General features: G+C 46.1%; 1 protein-coding gene across 2 annotated transcripts in view; it reads left to right on the top strand.

Annotated features, from left to right (window-relative positions):
• upb1 (ureidopropionase, beta) overlaps positions 1-7,401 on the top strand; it is a 125,771-nt gene extending 118,370 nt beyond the window's left edge. For both annotated transcript variants that reach the window (XM_080208603.1, XM_080208602.1), the window contains exons 9-10: positions 1,949-2,103; positions 3,358-7,401. In XM_080208603.1, the coding sequence (XP_080064729.1) occupies positions 1,949-2,103; positions 3,358-3,444 (242 nt within the window). In that variant the 3' untranslated portion in view covers positions 3,445-7,401. The remainder of the gene's footprint in view (positions 1-1,948; positions 2,104-3,357) is intronic.
• The last annotated feature ends 11,913 nt before the right edge of the window (positions 7,402-19,314 follow it).

Raw genomic sequence — 19,314 nt, 5'->3', positions numbered from 1 at the left:
GGACATTAATGAACCAGATGGGGTTTTTTTTGACAATCGACCATGGTTTCATGGTCATCAGTAGATTCCTAATTCCACATTTTTAAAATTAAATTTGAATTCCACCATCTTCCGTGGTGGGATTCAAACCCGGATACCTAGAACATTAGCGGAGTTTCTGAATTAATATCTAACGATAATATCACAAGGCCATCACCTCCCTAGTCATGTGCATTAGAGTCACACGTAGGCCACACCAAGTAAGGATGGCAGATTTCCAATGGGCCTTGGTCATTTGATTACAGATTTATTGATTGAATTTAACTTCCACCAGCTGCTGTGTCCCTACAGCATTAGTCTGGTTCTCTGGATTACTCCTGATGTGGAGATGCCGGTGTTGGACTGGGGTAAAACAGAAAGAAATCCCACTACACCAGCTTAAAGTCCAAACAGGTTTATTTGTAGCAAAAGCCGCAAGCTTCCAGTCATCTGATGAAGGGACAGCCTGTCCTGAAAGCTTGTGGCTTTTGCTACAAATAAACCAGTTTGGACTTTAAACGGTTTCTCTCTGGATTACTAGCCAGAGACATTACCACTTCGTCACCATCTCCCAGTCAGCTGTTAAGTAGCTGCAGGGGCAAATGATGCACCCTCTGGTGGGCACCTCCCCCAACCCCCCTCCTGAATGTGGGGAAATCCAACATGTTGTTTAATTCAGTCTTTTAACGTCGATAGTAAACAGCTGCGACCCCAGAACTGAGTCACTAGTTACAGCCTGCCAACCTGAAAAAGACCCATTTATTCCTACTCTCTGTTTTCTGTCCATTGATCAGTCCTCGCTCCGGGTTAACATTTACTCCCAGCTGCACGAGCCCTCATTGTACACACCACCTCTCGTGGCATTTTCTCAAATACATTCTGAAATCCAAATATACCGTATTCACTGGTTCCCCTGTAACTGTCCTGATAGATACATCCTCAAAAAATAGATTTGTCAAACACCGATATATTTTTGATAAAACCATATTGACTCAGTATTATGATTTTGTAAGTGTGCTGTTACCATGTCCTGAATGATGGATTCTAGCATCTTACTAATGACTGTTGTCAGGACTGTCCTCTGACATTGAGGTTACATTCGCAACCTTTCAATCCGCAGAAACCACCTGGGGATTACCACTCCTGCTGCCTCCCACACCATCCATCAAACCCCCTCCCCAATCTCCCCAGCCAGGCTAACTGCTGTTCTGTTCCTCCCCACCCCCCCTCGACGTCCTCCTGGACCCCTGCCCCAGCCGCCGCCGCCGCCCCCTCCTGGACCCCCGCAGCCCCCCCTCCGCCCCCTCCTCAATGCCCCCTGCTCAACCCTGCTGTTTCTGGTCGTCGATCAGTGTCTTGCATGGTCTCTGACCCTTCGTTTACCCTCCGATATCCACAAACTCCAAACGCCACCCATCAAATCAATCCGTGATTTAGTGTCTCGGGGAGAATGTACCTTTGCTGCCTGTGATCAGGATGTTTGTGTTGAAAGTGGTGTGCACTTTCTTACGATTAAAATGTCTGTTCCTGCTGAATAATCCAGCAGCAAGCTGTCCTGAATTTAAAAATAAAGAAAGCTAATTATTCTCACACTCACCCTGATTAAACATAACCTTACACATTGTCGCACACCCACACACACGCAGACTGGATACAAATAAAGATGATAAACTTTAATGGATTACAGTTATTTGAATCTCCCTGATTTACAATTTCCGGTCTCCCCCATGGCAGTGTTTTTGCTGATTTAAAGTTGATTTTGGAGTTTCTAAAGGGGAGAAGTTCTCCTTTGAGGGTGGTTAGTGTTTAGAATTCTCTTCCCAGAGAGCAGTGGTTCAGTGAATCTATTCAAGGCTGAGTGAGGCAGGTTTTCCATCGACACGGGTGTTGTGTTTTGTATTAACGCTGTATTTCTTTCTTTTCTCAAAAGCCCATCATGAATTTGGCCATTTCTATGGCTCCAGTTATGTAGCTGCTCCTGATGGGACTCGGACCCCCGGGCTGTCTCGCACCAGGGATGGGCTGTTAGTTGCTGAGCTCGATCTCAACCTGTGTCGGCAGATGAGTGACAAGTGGGCCTTCCGGGTGAGCCAGACACACTCCATGTCTCTGTACTGCTATCCGGTCCTGTTCCACAATCCCCACTTCTAACCTTTCCCATCAAGGCGATGCAATCCTGCTTCATTCAAACTAACCCTTGGATCAGCTTCGCCCCAGCACCCCCCACAGCCATTCTCCCCATCCTCCCCCCACCCCAAAGCCCTCCCCTGCCACCTCAGCCCTCTCTTGTCCCCCCAGTCCTCCCCAGTCCCTAGACCTCCACAGCGAATCCATTACGATGGTTATTTCTGTTCAGTCTGAAATTTAGCCCATCTCTGCTCCGGCTGATTGCTGCATCCGTAAATTATTCCCAAACCAACTGCTATCACCACGGGACTGAGCACCTTGGTCCCCCCTCACTCCCTCTGGCCATCCTCCCCTCGCTCGCTCCCTCTGGCCCTGCACACACCCCCCCCTTGCTCCCTCCATCTGGCCCCCCGCTCACTGCCTCAGCCCCTGCCCTCACTCCCTCTGGCACCCCCCCCCTCGCTCCCTCTGGCCTCCCCACCCCCTCCCCCTTGCTCACTCCCTCTGCCACCCCCCTCGCTCCCTCTGGCCCCCCCCCCCCCCACTCCCTCCCTCTGGCCCCCCCCCCCCACTCCCTCCCTCAGGCCCCCCCCTTCACTCCCTCCCTCTGCCCCCCCCCCCTCGCTTGCTCCCTCCCTCTGCCCCCCTCCCCTTCGCTCACTCCCTCTGGGCCCCCCCCTCCCCTTCGCTCACTCCCTCTGGACCCCCCTCCCCCTCGCTCACTCCCTCTGGACCCCCCTCCCCCTCGCTCACTCCCTCTGGACCCCCCTCCCCCTCGCTCACTCCCTCTGGCCCCCCCCTCGCTCCCTCTCTCTGGCCCCCCCCCTCGCTCCCTCCCTCTGGTCCCCCCTCCCCCTCGCTCCCTTTTCTCTGCCTGCACCCCGGGCTATTCTCGGCACTAAACACGGCGGGTGGAGAGTGGTTGAAGAATGTGGGATGTGTGGGTGGGTAGGTGGGAGTGGAAGGAGTGTGGGAGATGGGGGAGGGGAGGGTGGAATAGCAGGAGAAGGAGGGAGGGGGAGTGTTGGAGATGGGGAGGTGTTGGGGTGGGGGTGGGTGTCATGGGGAGTGTTGTTGTACATGGTCACATTATGCTGAATCACTCAGAGAAGCAAATTGACTGGACAGTGCAGTCAGTGTTCATGGAGTTTGGGCAGGACGTTACAGTCTCCAGTTATTCTTGACACTCTTGTATCTTATTTCTGTTCTCAGATGACAGGAAGACTTGACTTGTATGCTGCGGAACTGACTGAGGCAACATACCCTGAGTTTCAGCCCAACATAGTGGTGGATTATTGATGTTCCTGGACACAGTATGGAGGCAATACCAGGGAATAACAGTGTTTAATCAGGAAATATATTGTTTCACTCAGCCATGCTCTCTTTAATTCTGACTTCCTTTTGTCCAAGGGCATTACTGTGATTTCACACCGGGTATTTCCTTGGTTTCAGAGTCACCAAGTGCATGGATCTCATTTCTAATCCTGTGTAAAGAGACTGGTGATTCCAGACTAGCCCAGCGACTGTACCTGGTTAAAGCTTCCTAACACAGAGTATCTGACCTACTCACTGCACAAACTGGTACACAACATCCAATTTCACACTATGTATCTGGTATCTAAAACTGACTAGGGAGCTCTTTCAACATGGTGAATGGTTTTGGATTCTAGGATTCCTGACCCAATTCCCAGGCTGCCTGATTTTTAGGAATGCCTTTAAAAGGTGTAGACTAGTTGCTGCTAAAACTTGCACCCGGCAGTACTGACCTGACTGGCTCTATTGCAGAAATTGACATGTCAACTCCTCCCTATACTCAGCCTTTTAAAAGGTGATTTTGAAGGGTGTTCCACATGTCCCAGTGCTAAGCTATTGCCCTCACCTGCACTGCCATTGCCAGAATGTGATATTTGCATGCCCGTTGACCCACTATACATTGTATAGAAACAGTGTGACAATAATATGTGTAAACAAAAGCTTTAAAAATAATCAATGCGTAATTTTGCAATGTGTTTGAAAAAAACAATTTCACTGCAAGGCAATAAGTGTCAATCATCCAGACCTTTGAAAGTGTCAGTAGCAGACACTGCACGTCCTTGAAACTGTCTAACCGTGTGTAGATAAATGTGAAATTGACAACAAAGATCAGAGAGTCTGAGCTGTCAATCAAACTGTATTTTCACTGGGTCACTGCTCTTTCAACAAGAGCAATAGATGTCTGCGTTCTCCGCAAAGCCTCGTTTAGCCAGCTTGAGCATAAAAATTTAGGTCAGGATGTCCAGTCTCACATTGTGGACCCAACGTCAGAAACTGACACCTGATGCCTGTCATGAACCCGGCTGATGTTACTTGTGAGGGTGTTCCAGCTTGCAGACGCCAGTTGAAGGTTTATAGTTTTGTTTACAGGAATAGTGTGAGAGGCCACGTGTGATATCCAGTGAGAACAATAACCAGCTTAGTCATAGTATAACATTATTAAAGACTATTTATTACAATACAGAAAAAACACATATACACTAACAGGACTATAATGATCCAAAACATTTACGTACAAGAGACTACTGAACACACACACTCAGAAAAGCAAACTGACTGGACTGCCTTTTGATCCAAAGAACATGTACACTATCTTTTAGTGTACCAAATCTTTTTGGTACGCTATCTTTTAGTCTACCTTGGACCAAACAATATCCAATCCAATAGATCTGTAAGTAAAGGCCAGCTTATTGTTCCCATCCTGTATATGATTGAGTAGTTATTCTAGGGAATGTCTCTTCTCGGTTAAGTGAAGATATGTATTTTAACTGCCTTCACAAAGGTTTTCTGCACTTTTGCTTCTGGTCTGCACTGACTTACAGCTGGACTCTGCCTCTGGCTTTCACAACAACTCTGTCAGTTATTTCCCTTTGGAGATTCTCTCTGAGTATTAGCTGTCTGTCCTCTCAGCTTCTGTTAGTTCCAACATTAACGTACATCTGCCTTCCCTGGATAGTGCAAAGGTCTACCCAACCTATTTCCTCCTAGCAGGACAGTGTATTTCTTCCGCTCTGTCTACAACTGCTAATCCTGTTATTTGGATTCACACCCTGTGAAAATACCTTTTGAAATGCAGGTAGCTGTGGCCCTGCAGGCAACGTCCAATGTCATTGGAAACCCCGAGAAATCAGAAAAAACTCCAACCAATCAATTACCTTCCTTTCCTTAAAGATGTCAGAGCTGCTGCTGTCCGGGTTCGAACCTGGTTGGCAGAGTGGTTAGCGCTGCTACCTCACAGCTCCAGGGACCCGGGTTCAATCCCCTGCTTACGTGACTGTCTGTATGGAATTTGCAAATTCTCCCTCGGTCTGTGTGGGTTTCCTCTGGTTTCCTCCCACACTCCAAAGATGCCCCTGAGTGTCCAAAACTGTGTAGGTTAGGGGGATTAGCGGAGTACATGTGTGGAATTATGGGGATAGGGCAGAGCAAGAATTGTTTGCAAACTCAATGGACTGAATGGCCTCCTCCTGCACTGCACCAGTTCCGTGATTCTAAAGCTGTGTCTCTGGCGGTTCTCCTCGGCTGCTTAACTGGAATAAAAGGCAGTTAAAGCACTGTGTTTCAGAATAGCCAGTCCAGAGAAGTTAGTGCTGGATGTGATGACTCAATTAATTCAATGATTAATATCTCCAGCACAATATTGTATTTGCTCAAAGTCCCAGCTTGTAGAGGCCTCCTCGAAGCAGCATGGCCCTTTCTGACTGACTGCTGGTCTTTGAGACACTTGGGTGTTAACCCCTTGAGTGCTGATTCCGAGAATCTGAAATACAAGTTTAAAATTCAGTGCAGGCAGCAGGACATATTTAATCACAGTAATCCATTCAAGGTGTCAGTTAGATCTTTAGGTTTCAGGTTAACCAAATAGCTGACAGGTAGAAATGAATTTACCAAATTTAAGTGCATCAATTTGAAACATGTTTAACTGTAGCCGTCAGTCAAGATTCTGTACCAGCTCCCCCAGAATACAGCCCACCTCATTAGCCAGATCATTCACATTTAGTTGGAGGTAAAGGCAAGGCTGGGGAATCCTTGTGCCCGAGCTGGAATATTTAACCATTTAAAACCTCAAACGTTTCAAATCAAAACCGTATCCTGTGGGTCTACAGGGTTCTTTGGGGCAGAGCATAATGAATCACATCCTCCAGCTGTAACAGCTCTCTCTTCAGGGTTCCATGACCAGAGTGAGAGTCCCTGGCAAATTCGGGTCTCTCATCCCCGGGTCTACCATAGACAGTGAACTAAAAGTTCCATCATTGGGCGTCCCAACGTAACCTAATGGAAACCTGCTGTCCCAACAACCCCAAGAATGTGTACGTTAGCTGGATTGGTCATGGTAAATGGGCAGGGTTATAGGGATTGGATTGCGGAGGGAGTGGGGGTGTTACCTGGGTGAGATGCTCCGTCACAGTCAGCACAGATTTAATGGGCTGAATGGCCTCCTTCTGCACTGTGGGAATCCTATGGGACAGCTTCAGATTTATGCCCTCGTTCACTGCTTAATCTGTCTCAGGATCTCCTCACAGACCATGTGATGAACAACACGAATTCTGACACTTCTGTTTCCTGGGAGTTAGATACTCCCCAGGACTCCACACTCAAAACACAACCTTCCACATAAACATTTCCCTGAGCAGGAGGACAAGTGTAATTACCATGCCGGTGGGAGAGTTTAGGGCCAGTGATTGGAAGCTGGGCAGAAGTGACAGGTTTTTAAAACCTATTGGAGGGGTTGACGTTACTCACACAAAGGAGAAGAGCACAATCTGGGCAGCGCAGTGGAAAGAAAAGCAAGAAATAATGGGATATAGAGTGTGGGTAAAAGTTCAGCGGAAGGGTGACAGTAGAGAATGCTACAGAGCCTGAATTTAGTGCTGTTGGTGATGGAATGAACTGGGATATAAAATCACATTTTTCCTTCAGAGAGGACATCAAGCTTCCAATTTGCAATTTTGAATAATTGCCTTTACTTCCAGGTTTCAGACTCACAAGATTATCTCAAACTCAATGTGAAATTATGGTCACTCTTCCAAATGATCCCTCGCTGAGATTATGAATTACGAAATACATGATTGAAAATTGCCTCTGCCCTGAAGGTTCTACAATATGTTGTTCCAGGAAACCATCTCAAATGTATTCCATTAATTTGTTTCCTAAACTTGTTCTGGCAATTTGACTAGGCTGCTCTATATGATGATTAAAGTCTCTCACAATCGTTGCAGCACATTTGTGTTCCAAGCTCCTCATTTTTTGATTAATATTATCTCCAATGTTCTACCTACTCTCAGGAATCATGGAGATTTCTTAGCCTTCTCACTTCTTACCTCCACCCAGAATGATTCCATTTCCAAGTCCAGATCCTTCCTCATTACCGTCCTTACAGCATCCTGTATCCTCAGAGATAATCCCCACCCCTACTTTTCTATTATCTCCTCCCAGAAACCCAGGTACCAAAGGATAATTAGTTCCTAACTTTTTTATTCATTTGTGGTACGCCGTTATCATTGGCTAGGTGAGTATTTATTGCCCATCCCTAATTACTCTTGAGAAGGTGGTGGTGAGCTACATTCTTGAATCACTGCAGTCCATGTGTTGTAGGTGCACCCGCAGTGCCGTCTGGAAGATAGTTCCAGGATTTTGACCCAGTGACAGTGAAGGAATGGCGATATATTTCCAAGTCAGGATGGAGAGTGACTTGGAGGAGAACTGTCAGGTGGTGGTGTTCCCAAAGATCTGCTGGCTTTCCCTTTCTAGATGGTTGACAGTGATGGTTTGGAAGGTGCTGCCGAAGGAGCCTTGTTGAGTTCCTGCAGTGCATCTTGTAAGATAGTACATACAGCTGTCCCTGCATGTTGGTGGTGGAGAGAGTGGATGGGATGCCAATCAGGTGGGCTGCTTTGGCCTGGATGGTATCAAGTTTCTTGACTGTTGTTGGAATTGCACCCATCCAGTCAAGTATTCCACCTCATTCCTGACTTGTGCCTTGTAGGTGGTGGACAGGCTTTGGGGAGTCAGGAGGTGAGTTACTGGCCGCAGTGTTCCTGGCCTCTGACCTGCTCTTGTAGCCTCTGTGTTTATATGGCTATTGCAGTTTCTCATCTATGGTAATCCCCAGGATATTGATAGTGAATAATTCACATTGAGCGTGAATAGGAAATGGCTGGTTTTATCACTTGTAAGCAATCGAGAACACACACACACACACACACACACACATGCATACACACACATGCGCATGCACACACACACACACACACACACACACACATGCATACACACACATGCGCATGCACACACACACACACACACACACACACATGCGCGTGCGCACACACACACACACAGAACATGAAGGCCTCTTTTATTCTTTTCCACACAACTGAGAAATGCATCAAGGACTCCACCTATCAGCAGATTTTATATAGCACTTTTAACTAAAATGTCCTTTTACAACAGTAAATTAGCACAATTAGATTCTCTCTTGTTGGAGATGGTCATTGCCTGGCAATATGCAAATGTTACTTGTTATTTGTCAGCTCGAGTTGGGATATTGTCCAGGTCTTGCTGCTTTTGGACAGGAATGGCGAATGGGGCTAAACGTCATCAGTGAACATCTCCATCTCGCACCTTATGACGGAGGGAAGATCATTGATGAAGCAGCTGAAGATGGTTGGGCCTAGGACCCTATCCTGAGAGACCCCTGCAGTGAGGTCCTGGAGCTGAGCCTCCAACCACCACAATCAACAGAGTTTTCCCCGTTTTGCTGTAATGTGGTCAGGAGCTGAGTGACCCTGACAGAACCCAAACTGAGCATCAGTGGGCAGGTTATTCTAAGCAAGACAGCACGATAGCACCGTTGGTAGGAATAACAGATGTGTTGAGTATAGGGCTAACGGGAGGACTTTGAATAGTGTGGATGAACAGAGGGATCTAGGTGTATGTGTACATAGATCCCTGAAAGTTGGGAATCAAATAGATAAGGTTGTTAAGAAGGCATACGGTGTCTTGGCGTTTATTGGTAGGGGGATTGAATTTAGGAGTCGCAGCGTCATGTTGCAACTGTACACAACTCTGGTGCGGCCGCACTTGGAGTACTGTGTGCAGTTCTGGTCCCCACATTACAGGAAGGATGTGGAGGCTTTGGAGAGGGTGCAGAGGAGTTTTACCAGGATGTTGCCTGGTATGGAGGGGAGGTCCTATGAGGAGAGACTGAGGGATTTGGGGTTGTTTTCACTGGAAAGAAGGCGGCTAAGAGGGGATCTTATTGAAACATATAAGATGATTAGAGGTTTAGATAGGGTGGACAGTGATAGCCTTTTTCCTCGGATGGAGAAAGCTAGCACGAGGGGGCATGGCTTTAAATTAAGGGGGGGTAGTTATAGGACGGATGTCAGGGGTAGGTTCTTTACCCAGAGGGTGGTGAGGGATTGGAATGCCCTGCCTGCTGAGGTTGTAAATGCGCCTAGTTTGGGGGCATTTAAGAGATCTGTGGATAGGTTTATGGATGGAAAGGGATTGGTTTAGGTTAGTGGGTCATTGTTTTTTAACTGGTCGGCGCAACATCGTGGGCGGAAGGGCCTGTTCTGTGCTGTAATGTTCTATGTTCTATGTTCTGTGTTGGCTAGGTGCTAGTTCTATAGCACAAGTTTTCAGTACTATTGCCAGAATATTGTGAGGGCCTATAGACATTGCAGTATCCAATACCTTTAGCCATTTCTTCATATCACATGGGTGAATTGACTTGGTTAAAGGCTGGTATCTGTGATACTGGAGACCACCGGCGGTGCCTGAGATAAATCATCCACTCAGCACTTCTGGCAGAGAGTGTGTTTGGTGACCTTGCCACCCTGAGTGCTTTCTCCTCCAAGTAGTGATCAACATCAGCTGAAGGTGGAAGGTTAGTGGTAATCAACAGGACGTTTCCTTGCCCTTGTCTGACTTTTTTTAAAATTTGTTCATATGATGTGGGTGTTACTGGCTGGGCCAGCATTTATTGGCATCCCTAATTGCCCTTGAACTGAATGACTTGCTAGGCCATTTCAGAAGGCGTATAAGAGTCACCACATTGTTTTTGGGTCTGGAATCACATGTAGGCCATGAGACTTCACTGGGATCAAAGTCAATATTCAGGACTCCCAGGACAAGTCCTTCCTGACTGTATACCACGGTGCCACCACCCCTGCTGGGTCTGTCTTGCCAGGAATGGTGATGGTGATGTCTGGAACATGATCTCTGAAGTATGATTTTGAGAATGATCTGTCGCTTGACTAGTCTGTGAGAGAGCCAATTTTGGTCCCAGCTCCCAGATTTTTGTAAGGAGGACTTTGTAGGGTTGATTGAGGTGGGTTTGTTGCTGTCATTTCCTCAGTAAGAAGTCTCACAACACCAGGTTAAAGTCCAACAGGTTTATTTGGCAGCACAAGCCACAAGCTTTCGGAAGACTGTCCCTTCATCAGGTGATGACATGGGTCTGTGGCCAGAAACTCACCTTCACATCATATCTGGCACAGACTGCAAACTGTTTGATTTAGCCACAGAGAGAGAGATGGCAGCTAGGGATCCAAACTTGTAGTCAGGACCAAATCCCATGGCTCTGGTCTTTCCACTGTTTCATTGGAAGGTATTTCTGCTCACCCAGTACTGGATACCAGTTCAACAGACTCATGGTTAGACATCAGTGGGAGAGTGAGTGTCATCAGCACACATGAAAAATGAAGTAGTGCCTTCAGAAGATGCTGCTGGGGGAACACGCAGACAAGAAACAGGAGGCAGCAAAGGATAGATCCTTGGAAGACAGCAGAGGAAAGAACAGGAAGTGAAGTCATCGCAAGTGATACTCTGGCTGTAGATAAAACTGGAAGCTGGACAACAGTGAAGAGATTATTGAGAAGGATGATCTGGTGAGCCATATCAAATGCTGCAGACAGGTTGAGAAGGATGAATATAGAACATAGAACATAGAACATTACAGCGCAGAACAGGCCCTTCGGCCCACGATGTTGCGCCGACCATTTACAAAAACAATGACCCACTAGCCTATACCAATCCCCCTCGTGCTAGCTTTCTCCATCCGAGGAAAAAGGCTATCACTATCCACCCTATCTAAACCTCTAATCATCTTATATGTTTCAATAAGATCCCCTCTTAGCCGCCTTCTTTCCAACGAAAACAACCCTAAATCCCTCAGTCAGGATGAGGAAGGTATTTAGCCTTTGTCAGGTCAACGTAGATCATCGGCTTTCTGTACCAACTATTTCAGTACTAAGACAGGGGCAAAATTTGATTGGAGGGATTCCAAAATGGAATTTTGAGGAAGATCGGCACAAGTTAGGGAGACAATTCAAGGAGTTTGGAAAAGAAAGGGAGGCTGGAGATGGTGCAGGAGTTTAGAGGGATAAAGGCTTTCTTGAGGAGAAATTTTGGAGAGTAGAAGAGAAAGAACAGTTGACACTATCAACCAATCTAGGGACTGGGAAGTGAAGTGAGTAATAATCACCTTCATTACCTTCGCTGAATTCCCAGCATTGACAGCCTGGGGATTATCATTGAACTGGACTTAAAAACTGTTGCTACAAGAGGAGGTCAGAGGCTAGGAATACTGTGGTGAGTAACTCATCTCCTTACTCCCCAACACACAAGTCAGGAGCGTGATGGAGCTCTCCCCACTTGCCTGGATGTGTGTAGCTCCAACAATACTCAAGAAGCTCAACACCATTCAGGACAAAGCAGTCTGCACCATTGGCACCACCTTAACTGCCTCCACCACTGACACACAAGGGCAGCGGATGTACGGCAGCTCCACCACCTGCAAGATCCTCCCCAAGACACACACCATCCTGACACTTCTTAATAGCACTGTAAGACTACCCAGAGCCTCTCCCCTGAAAGGTCCCATTTTCTCAATCTTCAAACGGCCAATTTTCCAGAGGACAGAGAAAACACTTCAAAGACACTTCGATTCTCTCCTTGAAGCGCGAGAGCATTGACATTAATAACTGAGAGGAGTTCACTACCAGTCTTCAAAATGGCAACAACATATCCATCAAGCTGTATCACACTTTGAATCACACAGTCTTCGTGATGAGGCAGAGCAGCAGCAGAGAAGGAACAACTTCCAATCTCCAGAACCACACGGGACATCACATTGCACATGCCCAAAGATCCTGTCCTCAAATTAAAGGATATGTCATTGCTGTCACTGAGACAGGGTTGAAAAGGGGCAGGATTGGCAGCTCAATATTCCAGGATATAGGGTCTTCAAGTGAGATGGAAGGAGGTAAAAGAGAAGGGATGTTGCAAGTTTGAACAGGGAATCAGTGACATCAGTAAGGAGAGATGACATCTTAGGAAGCTCTTCTAGTGAAACCAGATGGATAGAACTTAAAAACCAAAAAGGAGCAATCACATTGCTGGCAGTGTTCAAGAGGGTCCCTAACAGTCTGAGGGAAATAGAGCAGATATGTAGGCAAATTTCAGAGAAGTGTAAAAGTAACAGGGTAGCGATAGTGGGGGATTTCAATTTCTCCAACATTAACCAGGATAGTCATAACGTGAAAGGTTTAGAGAGAGCGAAATTCTTAAAATGCTTCCAGGAGAATTTTTTAAGCCAGTGTATGATAGATCCTACAAGAGAGGGTACAGTAACAAAGCTGGGCAAGTGATTGAAGTATCAGTGGGGGAGCATTGTACAGACAGCGATCATGTTCTATGTTCTATATAACTCAGTTAGATTCAAGATTGTTTTGGAAAAGGACAAGAACTTCATGTTCTAAACTGGGGGAAGGCTGATTTCAATAAGACCAGATATTATTTGGCCAGAATAGACTGGGAGCAGACACCTTTAGGTAAATCTGAGCTGGAATAGCAAAACACATTCAAGAAGGAACTAGAGAGAGCACAGGGCCAACACACTTCAATTAAGAAATAGGGTGGGAGCAACGAATTTGGTGAACTCTGGATAGAGGGATATGCAGCAATGGATAAAGAGAAAAGGTTTATGGCAGACATTGAGGGCTCAAAACAGCAGAAGCCCTAGAGGAGTATAGAATGTGTAAGAGGGAACTTAAAAAGGAAATTAGGAAGCTTTACTGGCAGGTAAAATAAAGGAAAATCCTAAAGGAAAGAGTAGGTCCCATTAGACACCACAGTGGTAATTTGTGTGGAGCTGGAGGACATAGATACAAAGAACAACACAGCACGGGAAACAGGCCCTTCGGCCCAACGAGCCTGCGCTGCCACTTTAACATTGTGAGTGCCCTCTTCTACCTATGACCTTTGTCTACGCCTATTGGACTCCACAATAAAGGAATTATAACCAGACTGAGGGACGACTAATTTAGAGACAATTTGTTAACACCGGTCAGCCTAAGAGGGTTTGGGAAGAAACCGGAGCACCCGGAGAAAACCCACGCAAGCATGGGGAGAATGTGCACACTCCCACAGACACTGGCCCAAATCCATGTATCTGCGCAGCAAACAGTGATAGTCACTGAGCTGTCGTGTTGCCCATCAGATGGTCCAGTTTAAGCACACACTAACACCGTGAAGCACTAGGCAACTCTCAAAGCAACATCCAAGAGATAGATGAATACTTTATGTTGGTGAGAGGGACAAGTTAGGCAAAGAAATCAGGGATCAGGACTGTGATATGATTAAAGAAATAACATAGACACAGAGGAGGCTCTGAGTGGTCTGGCAGGCTTAGATGTAGATAAACCTCCAGGGTCAGATTAAATGTACCCTGGGCTATTGAGTGAGGTAAGGAAGGAAATAGCCAGCACTGGTAATAATTTTTAATTCTCTCTGGCCACAGGAGAGGTGCCAGAGGACTGGACAACAGATAATGTGGTACCATTACTTAAGAAGGAAAGGGATAAACCAGGAAACTACAGGCCAGTCAGTCTAACTTCAATTGGAAGCAATTCTGAGAAACAGAATTAATCTGCATTTGGAGAGGCTGGCATTAATCAAGAGCAGTCAGCATGGATTTGTTAAGGGACGGTCATGTCTAACCAACTTCACTGAATTTTTCAAAGAGGTGACTAGGTGTGCAGATGAGGGCAATGCAGTTGATGTAGTCTACCTGAACTTCAGTAAGGCTTTTGACAAGGTCCCAAATCGGACACTGATAGCGAAGTAAGAACCCATGGAATCCAAGGGAAGTTTGGTAAATTGGATCCAGAATTGGGTGAGTGGCAGGAAGCAGAGGATCAAGATGTGTTTTTCAGACTGGAAAACCATGTCCAGTGGGATCCCACAGGCATCAGTGTTGGGGCCCTTGCTGTTTGTGGTTTACATGAATGATTTAGAATTGAATATGGGATCAGTAAGTTTGTGGACGGTGAGAAAATTGCTGAGGTGGTAAATAGTGAGGAGGATAAGCTTAGATTACAGGAGGATATAAACAGGCTGGTTAGCTGGCCTGATCAGTGGAAAATGGAATTCAATCTGGTGAGTGTGAGGTGATGCACTCAGGTACTACAAACAAGGCAGGGAAATATAGGATGAATGGTAGGACCCTGGGAAGCACTGAGGATCAGAGGAACCTTGGTATACATGTCCATCAGTCCCTTAATGTAGCAGGGGAGGTGGATAAAATGGTTAAGATATATGGATTCTTGCCTTTATTAACCAAGGTGTAGAATTTAAGCAGGGAAGTTATGCTGGAACGATTATAAAACATTGGCTGGGCCACAAATAGAATAGTGTGTGCAATTCTGGAATCCACATTATAGGAGGGATGTGATAGGATTGGAAAGGGGGCAGAGATTTATCAGGTTGCTGCCTGGACTGGAGAGATTTAACTACAAAGAAGGGTTGGATAGACTGGGGTTGTTTTCCTTGGACCAAAGGAGACTGAGGTGGGACAAGATTGAGATGTTTAAAATTATGAAGGGAACAGATAGAGTGGATAGGAAGAAACCTTTCCCTTGGTGGAGGGATCAGTGATGTGGAGATACCAGTGTTGGACTGGGGTAAACACAGTAAGAAGTCTCACAACACCAGGTTAAAGTCCAACAGATTTATTTGGTAGCAAAAGCCACTAGCTTTTGGAGCACTGCCCCTTCATCAGGTGAGTGGGAGTTGTGTTCACAAACAGGGCACAGAGACACAAACTCAATTTACAGAATAATGATTGGAATGTGAGTCTTTACAGGTAATCAAGTCTTAATGGTACAGACAATGTGAGTGGAGAGAGCGTTAAGCACAGGTTAAAGAGATGTGTATTGTCTCCAGACAGGACAGTTAGTGAGGTTTTGTAGGCCCAGGCAAGTCTTGGGGGTTACAGATAGTGTGACATGAACTTAAGATCCCGGTTGAGACCGTCCTCATGTGTGCGGAACTTGGCTATCGGTCTCTGCTCAGCGACTCTGTGTTGTTGTGTGTCATGAAGGCTGCCTTGGAGAATGGAACGATCAGAGGCTGAATGCCCGTGGCTGCAGTGTTCCTCAACAGGAAGGAAACACTCCCTGGTGATTGTCAAGCGGTGTTCATTCACCTGTTGTCATAGCATCTGCATGGTCTCCCCAGCGTACTGTTGTGGGGAAGTCACCACTTCAGAGTCAGACAAAACAATTTTATTCAAACAAAGCTTTGGGAGAAGCGCTGGTGCCCTGCAGTACAGGCAGTCAGTGAAAAGTCATGTTTTCTATAACAAAGTTATACTGGTGTTTGCTACCAAATAAACCTGTTGGACTTTAACCTGGTGTTGTGAGACTTCTTATGGAGGAATCAATGACCAGAGGGCATAAATTTAAGGCAAGGGGGCAGGAGGTTTAGAGGGAATGCAAGGAAAAACCTTCCCACCCAAAGGGTGGTGGGAGCCTGGAACTCACTGCCTGATGTTGCCTTGTTTGGAGGGTATCAGCTCTGAGGAGAGATTGGTTAAACTTGACTTTTCATTTGAACGTCAGAATGCTGAGGGGTGATCGAAGTTTACAGAATTCTGAGAGGCAAAGACAGAACGTATAGTCGGAGTCTTTCTCAGGGAAGAAATCTCAATTACTCAGGTTTAGGGTAAATGAGGGAAAATTAAAGGAGATATGAAAGGCAAGTTTTTCCCCCACACAGAGGGTGGTAAATGCCTGGAATGCACTGCCAAAGGAGGCGGTGAAGCAGAAACAGTAGCAATGTTTAAGATTCATTTCAACAGATAAATAAATAGACAGGGAATTAGAGGGATACGGACTGCGTATAACAAAAGATCTTTAGAAAGGTGTCATGTGTCAGCACAGGCTGAAGGGCCTATTCCCGTGCTGTACTGTTCTTTGATGCCTGCCTCTGTTACCCTTTTAGGCAGCGAGTTCCAGATTCCCACCACCCACTGAAAAAGCTTTTCCTCAAATCCCCTCTAAATCTCCTGCTCCTTGCCTCAAATCCATGCCCCCTGGTTATTGAGCCCTCTACTAAAAAGGGAAAAGTTTCTTCCCATCCACCCTATCTATATCCCTCATAATTTTATCCACCTCAGTCAGGTTCCCCCTTCAGCCGTCTCTGCTCTAAAACAATCCCAGCCGAACCAGCCTCTCTCCATTTCTCCAGCCCAGGTAACATCCTGGTGAATCTTCTCTGCAACCTTTCCCATGCAGTCACATCCTTCCTACAGTGTGGCGATCAGAACTGCACACAGTACTCCGGCTGTGGCCTGACGAGTGCTTCCTACAGCTCCATCATAACCCCTCTATTAGTTGAGACCTAGAATATTAGAACAAAGGGAAATATCCCATATGCTTTCTTGACCACCTTATCTATCCATCCTGCTGCCTTCAGGGATCTTTGGACATGCACCCTGAGGTCCCTCTGCTCCTATATACTATCCAGCATCCTACCATTTATTGTATATTTCTTTGCCTTGTAGTCCTCCCAAAATGCATCACCTCACACTTTTCAGGATTAAATTCCATTTGCCACTGTTCTGCCCATCTGTCTACACCATCCTGGAATCCGAGGCTTTCCTCCTCACTGTTTACCACACCATCAAATTGTGTCATCTACAAATTTACTGATCACACCAACCCCCACCCCCGCATTCCTGTATCGATCATTAATGTACACAACAAACAGCAAGAGAACTAGTACTGATCCCTGCAGTATACCACTGGAGATGCCGGCATTGGACTGGGGTAAACACAGTAAGAAGTCTCAACACCAGGTTAAAGTCCAACAGGTTTATTTGGTAGCAAAAGCCACTAGCTTTCGGAGCACTGCTCCTTCATCAGGTAAGTGGGGGTTCTGTTCACAAATAGGGCATATAAAGATGAACTCAATTTACAAAATAATAGTTGGAATACGAGTCTTTATGGTAATGTCTTAAAGATACAGACAATGTGAGTGGACAGAGGGTTAAGCACAGGTTAAAGAGATGTATATTGTCTCCAGACAGGACAGTTAGTGAGATTTTGCAAGTCCAGGCAATTCGTAGGGGTTACAGATGGGTTCATGTCACACTATCTGTAACCCTTACGACTTGCCTGGGTTTGCAAAACCTCACTAACTGTCCTGTCTGGAGACAATACACATCTCTTTGACCCGTGCTTAACTCTCTCTACTCACATTGTACCTTTAAGACTTGATTGCCTGTAAAGACTCTCATTCCAACTATTATTTTGTAAATTGAGTTTGTGTCTTTATATGCCCTGTTTGTGAACAGAACTCCCACTTACTTGATGAAGGGGCAGCGCTCCGAAAGCTAGTGGCTTTTGCTACCAAATAAACCTGTTGGACTTTAACCTGGTGCTGTGAGACTTCTTACTGTGTTTACCCCAGTCCAACGCCGGCATCTCCACATCAAGAACCTGAATCAACAATGACCTGGGAGAGGGATGAAATAGGTGACAAGTCTGTAATGGGAGCTGCAATCGATGGCTTTCTTCTTCATGGTGTTTAACTTGGAGAATGACAACTCACCAGGACTAAACATTGGGCAGTGTGACAAATCAAAGGCAGTGAAGAGATGGAGGAATATATAGTTACAGAGACATGGAGAATGATTCCATGGCCGGAATTTCAGTCCACTCAGCTCCTTTACACTTACCTCAATCAGGAACTGCACATTTCTTATTGGTTTATGACCCAGACTGAATGATCATTGAGCAAACCGAGTTCTTGGGGCCTTCAGTTCAGGGTAGCAGCACGGGGGAGGTTAAGCCACACTCCCCTTTTTATGGCAATGAAGCAGGTATTTTTAAAGATCCCAGCCATTTTGATAAACCAGGGAGAATGTAAATATGTACAGTAAGTGGGTGAGGGCTTAAGGGCAGAGGTTGTGGTGGATGATGGAAGCAGGAAGTATGTGGAGGTTATTTTTTGTCTATAACTGAACACTAGGAATGGGATCAGCTGGATGACAGTGAAGTGTTGGAGGATGGTGCTGCTTTCGACTATTGTAGAGGTTGCAGAAAGGTGTACAGAATGACGGGGGAATTACCATAGTGTCACACAGAATGTCATTCTTACCTTTGATTTGAGTGGATTCAGGACTGTGGCTATTCCCTACTACCCACAGTCATAGAACATTACAGCACAGTACAGGTCCTTCAGCCCTCGATGTTGTGCCGAGCTACGTCCAAACTCAAGATAAGCTATCCCAATTCCTATCATTCTGGTGTGCTCCACATGCGTATCTAATAACTGCTTGAAAGTTCCTAAAGTGTCCGACTCCACTATCACAGCAGGCAGTGTATTCCACACCCCAACCACTCTCTGAGTGAAGAATCTAACTCGGACATCCCTCCTGTATCTCCCGTTATAGTTATGTCCCCCTAGTAACAGCTACATCCACCTGAGGAAATAGTCTCTGCACGTCCACTCTATCTATCCCCCTCATCATCTTATAAACCTCTATTAAGTCGCCTCTCATCCTCCTCCGCTCTAAAGAGAAAAGCCCCAGCTCCCTCAACCTTTCCTCATAAAACCTACCCTCCAAACCAGACAGCATCCTGGTAAATCTCCTCTGCACTCTCTCCAATGCTTCCACATCCTTCTTATAGTGAGGTGACCAGAACTGTGCACAATATTCCAAATGTGGTCTCACCAAGGTCCTGTAGAGTTGCAGCATAACCCCGCGGCTCTTAAACTCAAAACCCCCATTAATAAACGCTAACTTACTATAAGCCTTCTTCACGGCTCTATCCACCTGAG

The sequence above is a fragment of the Carcharhinus amblyrhynchos genome, chromosome 20 (assembly GCF_965287045.1).
Source record: "Carcharhinus amblyrhynchos chromosome 20, sCarAmb.v2.hapA, whole genome shotgun sequence".
Classification (NCBI taxonomy): Eukaryota; Metazoa; Chordata; class Chondrichthyes; order Carcharhiniformes; family Carcharhinidae; genus Carcharhinus; species Carcharhinus amblyrhynchos.
This window is presented reverse-complemented; position numbering and strand designations above follow the sequence as displayed.